The sequence below is a fragment of the Lissotriton helveticus genome, chromosome 3_1, assembly GCF_964261635.1.
Source record: "Lissotriton helveticus chromosome 3_1, aLisHel1.1, whole genome shotgun sequence".
In the NCBI taxonomy this organism is placed as follows: Eukaryota; Metazoa; Chordata; class Amphibia; order Caudata; family Salamandridae; genus Lissotriton; species Lissotriton helveticus.
The window spans coordinates 844,823,176-844,842,501 of NC_136061.1; the positions used below are offsets into that span (position 1 = coordinate 844,823,176).

At 46.2% G+C, this 19,326-nt stretch overlaps 1 protein-coding gene across 4 annotated transcripts in view; it reads right to left on the bottom strand.

The window, feature by feature from the left end:
* Positions 1 to 19,326, bottom strand: part of KIAA0319L (KIAA0319 like) — a 907,721-nt gene that overhangs the window by 162,168 nt on the left and 726,227 nt on the right. For all 4 annotated transcript variants that reach the window (XM_078681143.1, XM_078681142.1, XM_078681144.1 and 1 more), the window contains one exon: positions 7,653 to 7,812. In XM_078681143.1, the coding sequence (XP_078537269.1) occupies positions 7,653 to 7,812 (160 nt within the window). The remainder of the gene's footprint in view (positions 1 to 7,652; positions 7,813 to 19,326) is intronic.

The window sequence follows — 19,326 nt, forward strand, 5'->3', positions numbered from 1 at the left end:
GATAAGGCCGCCAGGGCTTTTTTCAATTACGTAACAGTGTTTTAGGAACGGTTTCAAAGACTTTTTAAAGGGTGAAAGTCGAACAGCAACTTGAGATCTTAGCGTAAAAAATAGGGGAGAGACACTGGTCGTAACACTGCTTTAGAAACGTTTTTTCAAGACTTTTAAGGGTTTTAAAGGCTTACAGCATCTTGAGAACTTATAATAAAAACTTTGGGGAGAAATACGTTGCTTACTGGGCCCTATTCTACTTTTATTTTATATACCGCTTCGTGTTACGTGCCACACCGATGAAGACACAAGTGAAGATCTATATTTGCAGAAACTATAAAAGACACCCTTACCGGGTTGGAATTATCACCGGTCAAGCGGTAAGTTTCACCATAAGAGCTCTTGTCATGTATAGGGGTTAGATTCAACCTGAGACATATTAAGGATGCTACTCATATGTATCAATTTTCAATAGGAATTACAACACAGGCCATTATCAGAAGACAGGTATGTCTTTACATGCATATGGCAAGACATCTCCCATTATCGTACAACTAAACAGAGGTGCAGGGTCTTTTCTATTCTCTCTCGTGAACGGTTAAAAGTTTCACACCTATGTCCGGATTTTTTCACCTTTTTGAGCACAATATTTCTGCACGCTAAAATATTGTATCCTCGTGCATGTTTGATTCTAGGCGATTTCATGTTTTTGTCTGCAACATGCAGGTGTATTTGTGAATATGCATAATTTCAGCTTATACGTGTAAGAATTCGTCGTGATCTTGTCACTCAATCACCTTTCCAATGCATGTGCATGTCACTTACACGAGTGGAATGTACAGCCAAAAAAATGATGTCTTTTCTTCGACAAGTGAAAAACAATGTTTCAAGTAAGCTTTTGTTTTATGGACATTGTTGGTCCTATGTTGTTCGAGTACCTCAAAAACCTCATAAACCCCCCCTCAAACCCCCCCCCCCCTTTTTTGTTGTGGGGGCCAAATGTATCGCCTCAAAGTACAAATGTAAAAAATAACAATGTAATTTTAAAGTAGTACCACGACTATGTAAAATCTTATGATATACTGGACATCCAAGACAGAATATTCAGTACTGTGTATATTTTGTTTTAATTCCAGCCCTGAAGAGTCAGAGCGATCTGCACTCTTACGAAACACGTGTCGGCTGGCGTGATATAGCTTGAGCAATAAAGAAAAAATTGTTCATACAAGAAGTGGACATTAAATTTTATGATTGTACTGACCGGACAAAAACCAACATTACTCTGTTTTTGAATTGAAATTGTGTGTGCATAGGAAATTGTTTTCTAAAAGTTCAGGTGTTGTGTTGCAACATCTTTTGAGGGGTTGAGAGGGTTTTCCCTTTCCTGTGGCACCACTACCCATAATTATTCAGCCGAACAGGCAGTCAGGAACACAGCGGAGCGCAAGTATTCCCTGAGAGTTAAAACTCTGCATCTTTGTTAATAATGCTGTGTACTCCCGCCTTCCCCGAGCCCATAAAGTTGTTGCGCTGCTATTCCTGCGATCATTATCAGTAAACACCTGGCAGTACATCAGTTTCAGTTATGATACTGCATTGTAAACTAGGTACATGACTTCTCGGCCTTCGCTACTCACTATGCCCCCGCACCCTTTTCTTGGGTCTCTACTTCCAGGACCCCCTACTAATTGGGCTTCCTCTCCACCCATATTCTTTTGGGCATATACCTCAAATAAGGGCACTTTAGTGACTGATCTCATCTTCTACACAAACAGAAGAGCTCAGTGGATAAAGGTCCTCACCTCTAAGCTGCACTCAAAACAGACCAAAACTCCACATGGTTTCCGTTTAACCACGCTTCCATCACCGACCCTTTTGGGGAGCTGACTATCTCCCTTTACAATAATGGCAATGTCCTTATCCAAGCATCGGACCTGAACCTGAAGCTTTTCAAGAACTCTCTAACTAACTCTAACACCTCCACTGACAGTCAAAATGTGCCACTCAATGGCTCTGATACAGAAGCGATTGACGGCCCCTCCTCCCCACTGCCCTCGCTCACGTCTGCTAACACGATCCCCTCAGCTCAACCCAAGTTAACAGATGCCATCCCAACCCCCCACACCACGAACTTGGAAAACCCATGTCTTTCTCATGCAGATGAAGGTTTAACTGACCAGATTACCTCTCACCTTGTTGATAGCCGTACCAATGGTCCTCCTCTACCTTGCCTCACTTACTATCCTCAATCCCTGGTATCACACACTATTCGTTCCAATAACGGGAATGATGACCACCCTACCAATCCCAACTATCAGACAGGAATGGATACTCGCCCCTTAGGCCCTGGATCTTCCAATCTCATGGCCAGGAACCTTGTTGATGTTTCCTACACATTGAACGATAACAGATACTCACCCTCACGATCACTACACACTTCGCCACCCTCTACTCCTCCTAACACCACTCCGCCTCTCCCTATTCCCACTCCAAAGTCTGATCCGTATCTCGAGTATGACCATATCTCCCTATGTAACTGTGCCAATGGTCCTACCCAACCCTCTACTAACCCTACCACGGCGGAACCTATCCTACCTGCACAAGCTACTCCTGCAAATAAGTGCTTAAATATTCAAGGCCTGGAGAAGAAGATTGATGACCTCAAACATGATATATCGGTTGTCAAAGAGCTGGTGCAAAACATTCTGCAGTTCTCCTTCAAGATGGAAACGTAGGGTTTCACCGGCGCGCAGAGGTATGATATCTTCAATCCACAGAAGCTGTACTCTACCAAAGACATTACCTCATTCTGCTCCTATTTTAGCTACAGCTGGAGCTCAAGGCCTCTGCCTAACCACCTCTCTCAGCCCCACAGACCCCTACCTCAGTTATCTGATGAAGACAGTCTCGCCCAGCTTGGGACCTACACTGAATCAAAGATGGTCTCCCAACCCAACTTTAGTTTCAACATCCCCTCATCAATGCTAACCCTGACAGGGAACTAAGACTTAATCTCAGAAAGTTGAACATAGAGAAGCTACTTCACAAACACCTCGACTCAAGAAGTGGTCACTACCAACTGGCACATCAAAGCAATGCTACTCAATTGTAGATCAGCTGTGAAACATGAAGTTGATCTTTCTGATCTCATAATTGAGTATAATTTGGACCTTCTGATCAACAACACTGAAACCTGGCTCAGTAATACTTCCACCCCAATTCTTGATAACTTAATCCCTCCCGACTACTCTATTCTCAGAAGTGATCGCCTTGATAAAACAGGAGGGAGTATTGCCTGCATTCATCGCTCCAATCTCACAGTAAAACAATCCTCTTGTACCGTCTTATCCACGTGTGAACAGCTAGTCTTTGAAATCTGGAACAAAGGCAAGAAGATTTGTGTGCTGCACTCAATATATCACCCTCCTGGTGACAATCTAGTCTTCACAGAGCAAATCATAGAGGTCATCAGCTCGAGCCCGGACCAACTCTGCCACTTATTCCTCAGAGACTTCAACCTTCATTGGAATGACACAAATGATCCAATTGTCCATTCCTTTAAAACCTTCCTCTCTGACCTCAATTTCTCACAGTTCTGTAAAGGCCCTGCTCACAACAAAGGCGCAACTCTAGACCTCATCATTGCCAAAGACAACTTCATACAAATAGGAGAAATTCTACCCTGTGACTGGTCTGATCACTTTCAAATTCCCTTCCTCATCTTAGACAAGGGATTGGATCGACAGGGGCAACCCCTTAGAGCAAAACAAATGATTCGCAATATGAGTGACCTCGACATTAACATGATAACCTCAATCACCAAAAATAGACTACAGCCCCCCCCTCTAATTTGACCAACCATGACGACCTTTCTGAGCATTACTTTAACCCTTTTTCTAACATTCTTGACTCTGTTGCTCCGAAACAGCTCAAAAAGAGACTGAGGAGAAACTCGCCTTCCACCACCGCGCTCTCTCAATTGAGAAAGGTGAGAAGAGTTTACAACAAACACATATGCTTGGCAAAAATCGAACACTTCAGATCTCTACTGGATGGTGCTCATAATAGACCAAAAAAAAACTCTACAAACTCATTAACGAACAATCTAACCAATCTTCTAACCAGAGCTCTGCTCGGTTATCCTTGCTCCTTAGTGGTGATAATTTTACAGCTCATTTTGCTGAAAAAATAGAGCTGGAGCTATTACCCACCGCCCCAACTTTGTTATCTAAAATACCACCCGCAGAATCAAGAGGGGGGGCTGAATCCATGACAATTTACCACCAGCCTTTGGCAGCTCTCTCAAAAGCAACGCTTCTTGGAGAAGTTTTCTCCTATCATACTACACCGAAATACTTTGCAACATGTCACCCATCAAACCCTCCAAGCACTTTGGTGATCCTCTATACACCAATCTCTATAAAGATTTAATCTCAGCCGTTCTCCCTCTTTGGCCCACGAACATTCATGAATCCCTCATACAGGGAAAAATTCCAGACTGCCTAAAAGTTGGGCAAGTTACTCCCATTCCTAAGAAGCCCAATGCAGACCTATCAGATCCCACCAACTTCTGACCTATCACCAGCAGCATGACTCTAGCAAAAGTGCTTGAAAAATGTGTTCATTCGCAGCTCTGCAAACATATTGAGAAATATCAACTCCTGGATCCTCACCAGTCAGGATTCAGAGCAGTAACAGCACTGAAACGGCACTAACTCACATCGTTGATGATGCCATGAGAGCCCTTGACCAAAATGTCCCTTGTCTCCTGATCCTTCTAGACCTGTCCTCGGCCTTCGATACTATCAAAAATGAAAACTTTATTGATCTCCTAGAAAATAGGATGTGATTGTCGGGCCTGGTCCTAAATTGGTTTGCCTCCTTCCTTCACAACCGCACGCAAAGGACCAAAGTTAATCATGCGCTAGCTTTCAGTACCCCAGTCCTGATTGGAGTCCCCAAAGGTTCTACGCTCTCACCCACTCTTGTCAATCTATTTAGGGAGCCTCTTGCAGTCATTCTGAACAGAGCCAACATTCAATACCACATGTATGCGGATGACACGCAATTGTACCTGAAGATCTCATCACAGGAGAACATAAAACTTTAAATGCTGCACTTGCACAAACTCAACAATGGCTAGCCCAGAACCATCGCTTACTAAATACTCTCAAAATGGAATTTCTTTTGATCACCCCACCTAATCACTCAGCTCCTACCCTTGACTGGATTAAACAACTAACTGCTCTGAACTACACCCCTCACGTTGTAGACTCTGCTAAATCTTTAGGTGTCACCTTGGATAAACATCTAAATATGCAAGCACATATCAGCGCTACTACTAGGGGAGCCAATTCCAACTCAACACACTGAAGAAAATCAAACCATTCCTCCCCTCCCCCCCCCCCCCACGAAGACCTCAGGCCGGCGGTACAATCCCTGATTTATCCCCGGATTGGAATATGGATTGGTGACCCTCGCAAGACTCCCCAAAGCCAGCTTTGCCCCACTCAGAGCCACCTTGAATGCTTCAGCCAGGCTTTTAACAGGATCTAGGAAATTTGATAACATTTCACCCGACCTGTTGCAGCTAAACTGGTAATCTATTGAAGCTAGAATCTGGAACTCCTTGCCATCCGACATCAGATCAAATCCTTCCACTACTTCCTTTAAAAAACTGGTCAAAAGACTACTAATGAACGAAAGTTAATCGCCCTGATCATGTTTGTGTGTTTTGTTAATACCCAAATTATTTACGTATTCTCACTGATGTTCTATATGTTTTACCTTCTTTTTGCATTCTTTTGGCCCCAGTCCTCGATAGCTCCTTTAACTGCATCATTTTTTGATTTTTGCTTGATCCCTTTTTTGTTAATATTCCTTGATGCTCATCGCACATCTTGGTTCTTTCTATTGTATGATGTTTTACTCGGAACGCTCTATGGCGCCCCGATACACCCTACTCGTTACTCTTGAATGTTTTCCCACAGGTTGTACTGTCACTTACCTCCTTTATGTTTTGTATAATGGCGGAACACAACTCTGTACAGCACTCTGATACCCATTTGGGTCTTGTTCGCGCTCTATAAAACTTTTCAAATAAATAAATAAATAAAATAAATACATTAAGAATTTGTTTCTTTTACATTTGAAAGAATACAAGTCTATAAAGTCTAACTGAAACACAAAGGTGGGTCCCACAATTGGCTTTCGTTATGGATCATGTGTTACCGTTATCGGTTATAATTATTTTCAGACATTTATAGTTTTTATATTAACAATATGACCTTGTAATCACAGTACAGTATGCTGAAAATTATAATTTTATAGTAATCTTATTTGTGTAGCAGTACGTTTTTCATATGTTAATAAACGTCTTCGATTATTCAGATTGTTGAAAAAAACTGGTCCTGAAGAAGGTGAAGAAATCGCTGCGTCAACTTTTTACTCACTTGTCTTCAAATCATCTGAATTTCTTCAAACTGAAGAAACGAATTGTATTGTGTATTTTATATATAATAGATTGTATACTTCTCCATTAGAAGAATTTCTTTTTTTAATCTTGTGCATATTATAATTTTAAACTTGAATTTTTATTAAATAAAAAATATTTTCATTTAAATTGTAATAATCTTTTCTTGCATACCTCTAATCCAAAAAATGTTTTCAACCTGATTATATTGTCAAGTCAGTTCACCATATCGTTATGCTCCAGATTAGGTAATTAACAGCACATGATCCATACTACGATATTCCCCTATGTATAGAATATCTTGCTCTAGACAATCTTTGTCTTGAATAGGGACTTTTCTCGTTGTCTAACTTTGATACCCAGTCCCTATTTTAAATTTAGGGTAACTCCCTTTCTTGTTTCAAAGCCCCCTCTGCAGCATTAGCAATATCTTATTTGACACAGCCACAAGCAACAAAACACAAGCCAGGTGACAGTGTCAGAGGCCCCGTCAAGCTACCAAAAGTGCTCATCATCAGGGAGAAATATGAATGGTCAACAGTGACATCTGTTACTTGCAACCAACATGTGATTTTCTTTGACTCTGGACATCGGAGAATACTGCCCACTACAGAGGCAGCTGGAGCATTTCCTGCTGCTTAGGAGTAGTTCTTTTAGTTAGATAATTACAGCAGGGATGCTTTTCTGTGTCCTTATTTTTCATGGAAGAAGTAAAAATACGAACAGTTGCTATTCGGTTTTAAAAAGGAGCTGTTTATGGTCCATCTATTTTACTCTCAAACTTTAGTTATGACAACATATTTAAAGATTTCTTAGATTTTTGAATGTTTAAGTACTAAAAATGCACGACAGATGTAATTACATAACCATGAACTATCTGCTTGCTGTATAGAATAGTTAGTAGGGTCTGACTAAATGTACAACTGCACCACCAAGATGTATAGGTAGTGTTCCATTACCAATATGAGAACCCTGCTAAGAGGTCCAATGTAATGATAAAAGTATGACAGACGTGTTGAGATCTGCCAACACTAATGTAGAGGTGAAATGGCAGGTTTTTGAAATTCGTTATCACGTTAGAGACCAATGGACTAGTACAACTTCTTGATCCCACCCCCTTCTGGAACAGTGAATTCCTACAGTGATTCTTTGGCCCATTTCATGTATTGCATGCATTCAGCTCTCATACCTCTGCTCCGTGTAAGGTTGGATCTTCTGCACTATAATGTCTGAATCCAGGACGCCAAGTAAAACACCAATCTGCCGTATGAACATTCCTTTCTGCCGCTCCGTCAGCATGCTGACATTAACGTCCAGGACCATCTCCACAAGATTGTCTTTCCTAGGATCTAAGAACAGCATGTCAAAAACACTTTAAGGCTTTTCTTAGGCTATCTCCTTGTATACTAATTCCCAAGGCAGTAATCATAAGGTCTATGTAGTATGCAGGACCATGCACTTTTTAAACCATTATTTAGAAATTTAGTGAGTTTGCCACCAAAAGTAGGAATGTTCTCAAAAACCTGCAAAAAGCCCTGCACTCTTTAGAGCCTCCGTTTTTGCTGCTCAAATGTAGTAGAATGAGAGCACAGTTTTATGTTCTGTCAAATAAGTGATTCAGAACCCTGGGAAAAGTTTGAACGGAACAGATACGTACTTGTAATTCTAGTTCTCCTACAAAGAATGTCAATTGAAACCATAAGCATTCAATCCTGGAGCACATTTTACAAAATACATAATTTGAAAATTAGAAAATAATTTTTGAAAAGAATAAGTTTTGGCTGCTGATGTGTAGGCTATGTTGCCAAAATTTCATTACTTTCTTGAAGAAATTATGCCAATTGTACTTCAAAAATGTCACTAATTAGGGCGTGGCCAAGATGACGGTGGTGTAGAACGTGTCCCTCTGTCTCTCCCGCGCCGCCTGGCAATTAGCTTTGTTTTCGCCCGACCTGGTGCCCATCTGAGCTGCCACGGGGGCGGCTGGCGGTTCCCACATCGTGCTGGTTCTGGCGGTACCGATATTTTGGGGCAGACCGCTGGAGATCCGCCCTTGGAGGCGGCGGGCGCTGCCGGAGGTGAGGAGTGGAGGGGCGGATCCTTGAAGGCTAGGCTGTCGGTCCGCAACTCAGCGGACATGTGGAGCACGGAGTTGGCAGCGGGGGCAGGGGAGAGCGATGGTCTACGGAGACTGGTGGCAAGCGAGGTTCCCCCCCCCTGCGGAGGGCCTGAGCGGCGATCATTGAGGCGGGGCGGAGCGGAGGTATAGCTGCCTGGTGCCTTGGGGGAGTCGGTCCGCGGTTCGGCGGACGTGGTGGGGCCCGGTGCGGGGTCCCTCAGTGGAGGGCTGCGAGTGTGCTGACAGGCGATGCCCCCCCCCTGCGACGACCGCCTGCGAGTGGAATTTGACGGCCTTTGAGGAGTGGTGTGGAGCGGTGCAGGCCTGCGGACCGGCGGGCAGCTTATTGAGGCCCTGGTGGGACCCAGCCTGCTTCCCCCTCCTGCTGCGGCTGTGGCCTGGGAGTGGGCCTGAGACCTGGCGGCAGCGCGGGTCCCCCGACGGGTGCTTGCGGGAACGGCCCTTGATGCGGGTGGTAGCGGTGACCCCCCCTGCTGGGCTTGATTGTGGCTGGCTGGGCCCGGAGCTAGAAGGTGACAGGCTCGGGGCACTGTGTTTCGGCCCGGGGTTCGGCGGGCAAGGAGAGTGCCGGACTGAGTGAGCCTTGCTGGGGCCCATCTTCACTCCCACTGGGGGTGCCCGGAGAGTAGGGCTGCAGAGTTGGTGGAGTTGGTGGGAGGCCTCATATCGACCCGCATTTCGGTGGGCAGCGTATTAGGGCCTAGGTGCTAGTGTGCCCCCCTGGTGGTTTCTCCACGGCCACGACTTACCCGCCTGGCTAAAGCGGTGCGGTATAGCGGCGGGGCGCGTCCCGCGGAGTGGCCCGGAGCAGGACGAGAGAGCAGAGGCAGGGGGCAGTGACAGGACCTTTGACTGTTGACGGGGGCCTTTCCCTGCGGCGGCCTGCAAGAGGGCTGTGGGCCCGAAGTGACGCTATTACGGCCACCAACAGGGGCAAGAAGGACAAGGCACCTAAGGACCCGCTGCTGAAGCTGGGGGGCCGGGTCTCCTCGCAGTCGGACGCCCTGACTGTGCAAACAGAGGATGTGGAGGCACCGGCAACCAAGGCCTTCATGCTGGAGCTTTTCACCGCCATAAAGGAAGACATCCTGGAGGTTCGCTCTCAACTCTCCTCTGACATGCGCGAAATGAGGCAGGACGTCAATGCTATTGGGGATAGGGTGGCGACCCTAGAGGAGGTCCACTCTTTTTCCCATCTCTCGCGGGACGAGACAGGGGTGCCTGCTGTCGCCGTTGCTTTTCGGGCTCTTCGGGCTCTATATGGAGCCCATTGCCCAGAGAGTGCGGTCCAATGGAGGCATTGAGGGGGTTAGGTTTGACGCAGACATACACAAATTAAGCCTTTATGCCGAAGACGTGATTCTTTCGCTATTGCGCCCTCACACTTCCTTGAGGCACCTATCAACAGAACTACGCGAATTCGGTGCTGTTGCAGGTTTCAAAGTTAACTTCTTTAAGTCGCAGATCCTTAATGTGTCGATCCCTGCTGCTGAAGTGCCAGACCTACAAAAGGACTTAGCCTTTCAGTGGGTTCACTCTGACATCCCGTACCTGGGGATTCGCCTTGCCCCCTCTATAGCGCAGACAATCTCTCTTAACTACAAGCTCTTAGTCGATCAAACAACTAAATCGCTCTTGGACTGGTCCCGTCTCCAGCTCGCTTGGTTTGGTAGGCTGGCGGCAGTCAAAATGACGGTCCTGCCGCGCATTCTATACCTTTTTCAGCTGTTACCTCTGAGCCCTCCCCCGGGTACCATTCAGAAGCTGCAGGGGCTGATTACCAAGTTCCTATGGAATCAAACGCCCACGGCTTGCCTCCTCGTTGATCACGACCCCTAAGGCCAACGGGGGACTGGGCATTCCCTCATTACTAGCGTATTACCAGGCAGCCTGTCTGTGCTTCATTCTCAATTGAAATAGGCCATATTCCAGTAAGCACTGGAATTTCATGGACCAAACGGTAGCGGGCTGCAATATTTGGCGCGAGTTATGGCTCCCTCGAAAACAGAGCGTGGGGCTTGTACTCGTCCTCGGTGACGTCGCCAACCATGAAGTTGTGGGATCAATTGGCGCGATGAAAGCCCGGTTGCGCATCCCCGATCTTTCAGCGCTGGAAGGAGAAAGGCTGTAAGAGAGTGGGTCACCTCTTTGACCTCGACGGTCTAATCTCATTTTCCTCGCTCCGCCGGGACCACTTTTCCCTCTCCGAATCTGATGCCTTCCCTTATTCACAGGTGGCGCATTGGGTCACTCAACCCCATAACATCGCGGCTATGTCCCGCCCACTGACAGCCCTAGAACGCTGGGTGGTCTGCAAAAAGGATGACTGCAAACTTATATCTGACTTGTATGCCATGATCATTGCGCGCCCTAAGGCTCCGCGTACTAAAGCGCAGGTTAGCTGGGAGACGGAGCTGGGGCGCCCGCTATCGCAAAAGAAGTGGGAGAGGGTGTTCTACCGTGCGCACCACACCGCTGCCAACGTTGCAGGTGCTGAATCGGCTTATAAGGCGGTGGCATACTGGTACTATACCCCAGCGCGTATTAAGTCCTGGGACCCAAAATACTCAGGCTTGTGTTGGCGGGGATGTGGTGCTCCGGGCACCTTGACGCACTTGCTCTCGCACTGCCCGAAGCTGGAGCGATATTGGAAGGTGGTCCTTGATGATCTAGATGACGCATTTAACATCACATTCCCAAGGGCTCCTGAACATGTGCTGCTAGGGCTCCCGCATGCAAAGGCGTTTCCCTTGCACTCTATAAGGGGTAAGCAGATCGCTCTGGCCTTGTTAGCGGCGCGCTTAGTTATCCTTGCGCAATGGCGATCCACTGACGCTCCGGACCCGAGGGACTGGATTCGATGGCTGTGGCATCTACTGGCGTTGGAAAGGCTTTCATTGTGCATGGATGGTATGGGAGAGGATTATGCGGAGCTGTGGGAACCATTCATTCATCTCCTCTCCCGAGATCTGTGCGCAGTAACATGTCCAAAATATCTGCAGATCTTGCAACTTATCCCAGTTGCGCCCCAGGGTGCAGGCCAATAACTTTGGAGGATCTGGGAGGTGGTAGGGGGCGGGTGCGACTTAGCGAGTGCAGGGGGGGTTGGCGAGACTGATGCGGAGGATGGTGTTGGGAGGGGTGGGTGAGGGGGGTTGGGGTGGTGGGAGGGGGCTTTGTTTTGTTTGTTGTTCCTGTTTCTATTCCTAATTGCAGTACCATGCTAAAAGCACTGGCTGTTCCTTCTGGCATTGCATACGCTCACGCCGGGTCGCCCTCTGGGGTGTAGACCCATAGGCGGTGTTTCATGCTATTGGATCTTGCCCTGCCGGTCGTGGATGTAGGCAGCTGAGCTGTGTTTAGTGACGCTATACTGCTTAATAAAAATGATTGGTACTAAAAATGTCACTAATTTACCAGGAGTGAAACGAAAGAATCTTCATAAACCTTTTTTTAAAGGACAAATAAAATAAGGCTGTAGGCTACAAAGGATGGGTAACTGACACTGCTGCTTTAAGCAAGCACACACCACTTGTATACACTTATTTATTTGGAACACAAAATACAGAAGCACAGTTATCCCTCAAAGGTGCAGAGGAAAAAAGGGAACTTATCATGCTCTACCCACACAGATTCCTTAGATAAAACTCACCTACATGAGCACCAGCCTTAGAGTCAATTCAACAGAGTGTCTTGTAAATGTGTGAACTTAACTCCGCATAGCTGCTTTGCAGATGTCTGCTATTGGGATAGTTCTCAATGAAGTAGTAGCTGTAGATCTACCCCTAATAGAATGTTCATGGAGTCTACCAGTAAAGAATATGTTTGCTTTCTGATGACGTAAGATGCAAGAGACTATCCATGTAGAAATAGACTGCTTTGATGTGGTAAACAGTTCAAATTTGCTTGTAATTCACAAAAAGGCCTGGTCTAATAAATGTCTTTTGTATTGTAAAAAAGGCAAATTTTAGCACTTTCCTAACGTTGAGAGTTTGTAAGAAAAAGTTACTTGTGTTAAAGATCTTCTTGGTGGACAATCTATCTACTAGCAAATTCCTTACCTGTAAAACTTCCTCAGGCGTCAGACTGGATCAGAAAATGTTAAAACTCTCAGGTATCTGGTAGGGGGTGCTGGCTTCAAATGGAAGCCGGAAGTGACATCGGGAGGCATCACCAAAGATATATAGCGCCCACCTCAGCATATCGATGTCAATTTCCTATCATTGTTTCCCAAGCCTTTGAGGCAAGAGGGAAATTAAAACAGATTCTTATTGTAGCGCATCCATCAAACGGGGAGGCGGCCGAGTCGATGAGGAATCTGCAGGTGGACAAAAGTATCCACCAGAACATTTGTAACCACAGGTAAGTAAGTTTTTCTTCTAATGGATATGTCTACCTGTAGATTCCTTGCTTGTAGAACAGTTTACAAAGCACTGATCTGCCAAAGGAGGAGGACTGATCGATAGTTCGGATAGGAAATCCTGCAGAACTTACTGGGCTAAGTGGTCCATAAACATTTCTGAACACAGCCAGTTGTGCTCGGAAAAACTGTGCTGAGATACCCACGTCACCACCTTGCAGATCTCTGCTATGGGAATGCATCTGGCAAGGGAAGAAGTGGTAGACTTTGCCCTGGTGGAGTGGGACCAGATTCCTTCTTCAGGGTCTTTCTTGGCCAAAGCATAGAAGGTCTTGATCCAGAGAATGCTCAATCTTGAGAGGGTCCTCTTCTACGCTGCTTTCCTTTTTTGGTATTACAGTAGCCAGCGAAGAGCTGATCATCCAGTCTCAAGTCATTGGTGTAAACTATTTAGTAATTACCTGCCTGCCTGGGATCCAAACAAAATAAGCGCTCTTTCTCCTCAGTGGGATGAAGCAGGGGAGGGGTTGAAAGTTAAGAGTGATGGGCAGACCCAGAAGGAATGGAGTTACCACCTTTGGTAGAAAAGCAGTCTTGGTTCTCAACACCAACTTACTCGGGTAGAAACAGGTAGAAGGAGGACAAGAACTGAGAGCCTGGAACTCGTTCACTTATCTGACAGTGGTGATGGCCACTGAAGACTGTATTTTAAGGGTCAATATTCTTAAGGGACAACTGTACAGGCCATCAAACAGTGTCCCCAAAAGAAAAGTCAATCCTAAATTAAGTTCCCATTGGGGCACAATAATGAGAGTGCCATCCTTCATGAGTACTAGAAAGCAATAGGAATAACATCCTTGTTCCTTTCTCCTGTTCTAGCATATAAATTCCACTGCTCCTTTTAATGGAAGTGCGGCCACCACCTGCTGCAGAATTTCCTACGGTCCAGAGGGAGAGTGGAAGATGGAGGGCGTAACCCTTTTCCACAATTTAAAGGACGTACTGGTCTGAAGTTATGGCATTACAAGCCTTCAGATCTGGCTTTGATGACATCACCTGACACTATTTTGTGCATCCATCTAAAGCCAGCATCCCTCTACTGGCGAAGTGAAGCCTTTGGAATTTATGAATCCAGTCTGATGCCTAGGGATGCTGTACAGGTGAGGGATCTGCAAGTAAAAGTATTCATCAGCAATATATTTCTGCTGGAGAGAAAGGATGTTTGAGAATTAAGATAAGGGAGTATAGCTTCTGCTTTACACTTGGCTTGGCCGATGTTCTTCTGTATTCACCAAATACAAATCTTTTCTACCTGATTGAATATGAAGCCCCAGTGAACCAACACTAGGCTTCCTTCAGTATGTCCATATACTTTTGATGGATGTTTAAGTGAGTATGGTGTAGGGGGTCAGGAACAAAGCTGGTAAGTTCCACAATGGTGACAAATGCACAGGAGCCATTTGTGGTGTCACTCCAACATGGGAAGGAGGTCTATGAGCCACCATTGTTGTGGTCACTTCAGGTCTATGAGAATCATTATAGCTTTAGATTTCTACTGATCTGGACATAGGAGGAAATGTATACTTCCATGATCATTCAAATCAAAAGGGTATTATCCTGTGTTCCTGGTAAGCAATACAAGCAAAGTCAGTTGTGTTTTTTTTTTCGTGTCTTCCTAAAAGGTCCCCTTCAGGAAAGCCACATTCGCAGAATTGTTCCAGCAGCACTTAATTATTTAGAACCCCATTTGCAATTTTCTGACTAGTTCTGCTGAATGAGTTCACTTCTGCATTTTCACTCCTTAGAAAATGCAGAAGTGAACTATGATCTGAAGTTCTTTGGATAGGAGATGTTTCCAGATTGTTTGTGCTTTAAGAGAGAGACATCTGTACCTCGTTCTTATCTGCTAGTACAAATAATAAACTGTTGTCAATACTGCCTTTCCAAACAAGCTGAGAATTTCTCTCATCTGCTGGAATCTCACACCAATTGGCTTTGTCACTATTCTTGCAAATGATTGCATTGGTGGTGAGGAACTCTTTTAAAAAAAATCTAATTTGCTCCACCATGGGAAACACTGGATATAGCTGGTGTGGTTGAGAGAGAAGTTGAGGCAATGTACATTCCCAGAATCCAATGAAATTGGCACAAGAGTAGTAGGGATCTGCAGAGAAGAACGTCATGGAGCTACAGACCCGCTTGGAGGTTACAAAGACACAGAGCTTTATGAGTGAAAGAATACCATGGAATACAAAGAGTCAGAGGTGTCTAGGAGGCTTCTATTATGCAACTGCTGATCCAATCAACTGAAAAATGTAAAGAGTTGCCTAGCACAATGTTTTTAATCGCAGGATATATTGATGTCTAGATTGTCATCGTCCTTAAATGTCATGACTTTTTTTTTACCACATGGAGTATATCACTATGTTGCCTGAAGTCAACATTATAGACCTAGACTACGAAATGGAAAGCTTTTTCTTCTCATGACGTGGCCTCTTCTAATACTTTACCCTCTTGAGGTGTGTTTAGAGATGGTAGAATGAGCTCTGATAAGTAAGCCCGTTCTCCATGATTCTCCACCCACCCTGAAACAGATTTCTGATGCTGGTTCTACATTTTCCATAATGGCAGTGAGGTTAATATTCTGGTTTTCCTTTAAAATCTTTCTAGTCGTTTTACATTTTGGAGATACCTCCCAAAAGTAATTTGCAGTGAAACAAATGACACAGAGCGTTTTGATCAATGTATTTGATTTCTTCTTACTACAGGAAGGGCATTTTACAAAATAGACAAGGTAGTTTCCTGTTTTCAGGAGCTGAAAAAAAGTGCAACCACTGACAGGGCATGATGGGATACGAATGAAGGGTGCTTCTTTAAAGGAGAGGTGCGGTGCTTAATTGTATATAACAAACAATAAGTGGCGTGGCCCTCGTCAGGCGGTCACTTCTGCTTGCACTGCCCACTGTTGCAGTCAGTGCTGCTAATCACAGTAACAACATATCTACTTACCATTACACTCCTACAAGTGAGACAGTTAAGATTATTCCAGGCCCCCAATGCTATACGAATGGCTTTGGTGGCAAGTATTCATAACTTTCAATGTATATTGAATTAATAAACAACTGCTGTGTTCGTCTCTAAATTCAGTGGCGGCTCGCATAGGGCGTGCTGCAGGGCAGTTGGACTGGGTGGGGGAGGGGCAAGGTGGAGGGCCCCCACCCTGCCCCTCCCCCGCAGCATGCCCTATGCAAGCCGCCACTGTCTAAATTAGGCAATCAGCGCCTCAATATGTCAGACTGTCATAAGTGCTGGTGCAGATCACCGGATACCACAGGCTCAAATTAAGCACTGCAGTACTATCAACTTTCTGTATGCTGCAGCTTGGTAAGCTGCACCACTCTTTCTCCCCCTTTTAGAAAACGAAAATTATGATATATAGTTTTTTAATTTTTTTTAACTATTCACATTTTTGAAGTACAATTTTTGTAACAAAATAAAAAGGTTGGCCAAAACGGCCTGTAGAGAGGCTACTAAAATGCATTTAGAAAAAAACAAACTGGATATTCTTTTTTTTTTTTGTTTTTTTTTTTGGTGTTCAAAACTGCTTTATTGAGTGAAATATGGCATAGTACACAGCTTGGATCGCCTACAACCCGGAGGCCGGCAGCAGGAAGAGATGAACAGTACACAGCCTATAAACCGGCATCCCAGGGGCCCGGCGGCACATTACATACTCATAGGACGCTGCTGTCGCGCCCGGTGGTGTAGGACACATAAGGATGAACAGCAGTCGAACAATGTCTTTGAGCAAGAGAAAGAGACTCCCTCTTAATTTCGGTTTAGTTTCGTAGTTTTGTAGAACAAAAAAACATAACATCCCAACCAGGTAATAACTAGGAGGCTGTGCACGGCTGTGTAGTAATGACAAATGAAAGTGGTGCAGTGTGTTGTCTCGGGCAGGTAGTGGCATGTGGGAGCAATAGTGTCCAGAAACCTCCGTCTCAGCGCTGTAGGAGCCAATAGAGTGCCACTTCAAAAAAGAACAATAAACGCGGGGTGCCTAGGGATATCGCCCATTAGAGGCGTGAGTACATCTCGCGAGTGCAAGGGAAGGTGTGCATGCTCAGAGAGGAGGAGGGGGTCAGGTCCATCGGGACAGGGTATCTCACATCACCCGAATGAACACGGGGAGCAGGAGGGTACATACAGAGAGGGAGGGCTGAGAGCCATTTTAGAAGATATAGGCTAAGGTCTGGGAGAGAGTTCAGGGTGTCGTGGGGAGGCAGGCAAGGCGCCCGCCTGCACGTCGTCATCCGAGCGCCTGAGCAAGTAGTGCACCAGAGGGTCCCATATATCCCTTGGCCGACTTGCGATAGGTAGTAGTTCAGCAAAAGTGGTATGCTGATCCTGACTATAAGTCAAATCCGCAAGCCAGTCCTTGAACTTGGGCGCCCTGCCCCTACTCCAGCGGCAAGCCACACGCCTCTTGGCCAAAAGCAGAGCAGTGTCAACAAATTTTCTGCAGCCTCTAGGGAGTTGTATCGTACAACCAAGGATGGCTATTAGAGGATCCGCAGGGATCTCCTCTCCCACCATCTCCGCAAGGGCTTCCATCACCTGTCGCCAGTAGCTGGCAATCTGGGGGCAGGCCCAAGCCAGGTGAAGAAAATCAGCATGTTCAGCATGACAACGCTCACAGCGATCATTATCAGCCAACCCAAACTTGTGTTTCCGGACCGGCGTGTAGTATATCCTCTGAAGGAATTTATAATGAATAATTTTCAGCCTGCAGCTGGCAGAAATGCGTGAAGTCAGCGTGCAGCAGTGAGTCCACTGGTCGTCTGAGAGTTCGAGGGCAAGTTCGGCGGACCAGCGTATCCGAGCAGCGGAGACCTGCTCTGGGGCAGCAGTGCGGAGTTGGCGGTAAAGCCCAGAGACCAAATGGGTCCCGTCCTGCGACATCAAGAGGAAGTGCAGCGGAAGTAGTATCTCAGGCTCATCGGGGTAATTAGGCAGGACATCACGCATCCCTGCGCATAATCGAATATAGTAGAAGAGCTCAAGGGGTGTAGGCTCGTACGTCTTAAAAAAAAGGTCTACGGTCTTGAAACGATGTGCATGAAACAGATCCCCCCAGCAGGCGACAAGCAGTTTGTCACAGAGCCGGCGGAATCCCAGTTCTGATAACAAGGAAAGTTGTGGATGATAGGTGAGCGGTAGTTTGGGGGAGTAGGGCAGCGGGCACGCCAGTCCTCTGGCTATACGGCGCCATGCATCTAGGGTGCAGGAGACCGAAGTGTTCGGTGTCGTGATAGATGTCTCAGGACAGTGTAGCAGGCCATTGAGCGGAAGCGGGTGTACAATCCAGTCTTCCACCGCCACATGCGGCATGAAAGGAGTAGGAGCCATCCAGTGGTAGGCAAAATGTGCCTGCGCACACTGATAGTATGTTTCGAAATTAGGGATATCGAATCCTCCTCTGTCATAGGGAAGAGTCAGCGTCGACCATTTTAAGCGAGGAGATTTGCCACCCCAGAACAGTCTACGCAGCTCCGAGCGGAGTGTTTTGAAGAAAAAGGCTCCTGGGTAATAGGGGATGTTAAGAAAAAGGTACAGAAAGCGGGGCAAGATCACCATCTTTATGAGTGATGCTCTCCCAGCCATGGAGAGCGGTAGCGTGATCCATCTATCGACGGAGGAAGTCAATTTGGTCATGGCTACCCCGTAGTTGGATCGTAGCGTCTCATCCTTATCCCGAGAGATACGGATTCCCAGGTAACGAAGGTCGTCGTGGCACCATGCTAGCGGGTAATCAAGAGAGAAGGCGCGTACCGCATCTGTAAGAGGAAAAAATTGTGACTTCGCCCAGTTGATGTGTACACCTGATACCCCTCCGTAGAGGACGAACTCCCGAAGCAGGGGATTGAGATGTGCATCCGGGTATTTGACGTACAGCGTGATATCGTCCGCGTAGAGGGACACATCTATTTGTCGCTGTAGGCATTGTACCGCTCCTGCTCGGTGTAGTTGACGTAAGCGACAGGCGAGTGGCTCAATCGCAAGGGCGAATAGCAGAGGAGAGAGCGGGCATCCCTGTCGGGTGCCTCTCGTGATGGTGATAGGTTGTGACAACCGCCCGTTGATTAGCACCCTCGCCGTGGGGTCCGTGTATAAGAGGCGAACCCAGGCCAAGAACAGCTTAGGGAATCCCATCCTAGCTAGGACAGAGAAGAGGTAGGACCATTCGACAGAGTCGAACGCCTTGGTGGCGTCTAGAAACACAGCCGCTACTGGAACATCAGGGTGTACCGTGCGGAGCAGGGAGAAGAGGGTGCGAAGATTATGAGAAGTGGATCTGCCCGC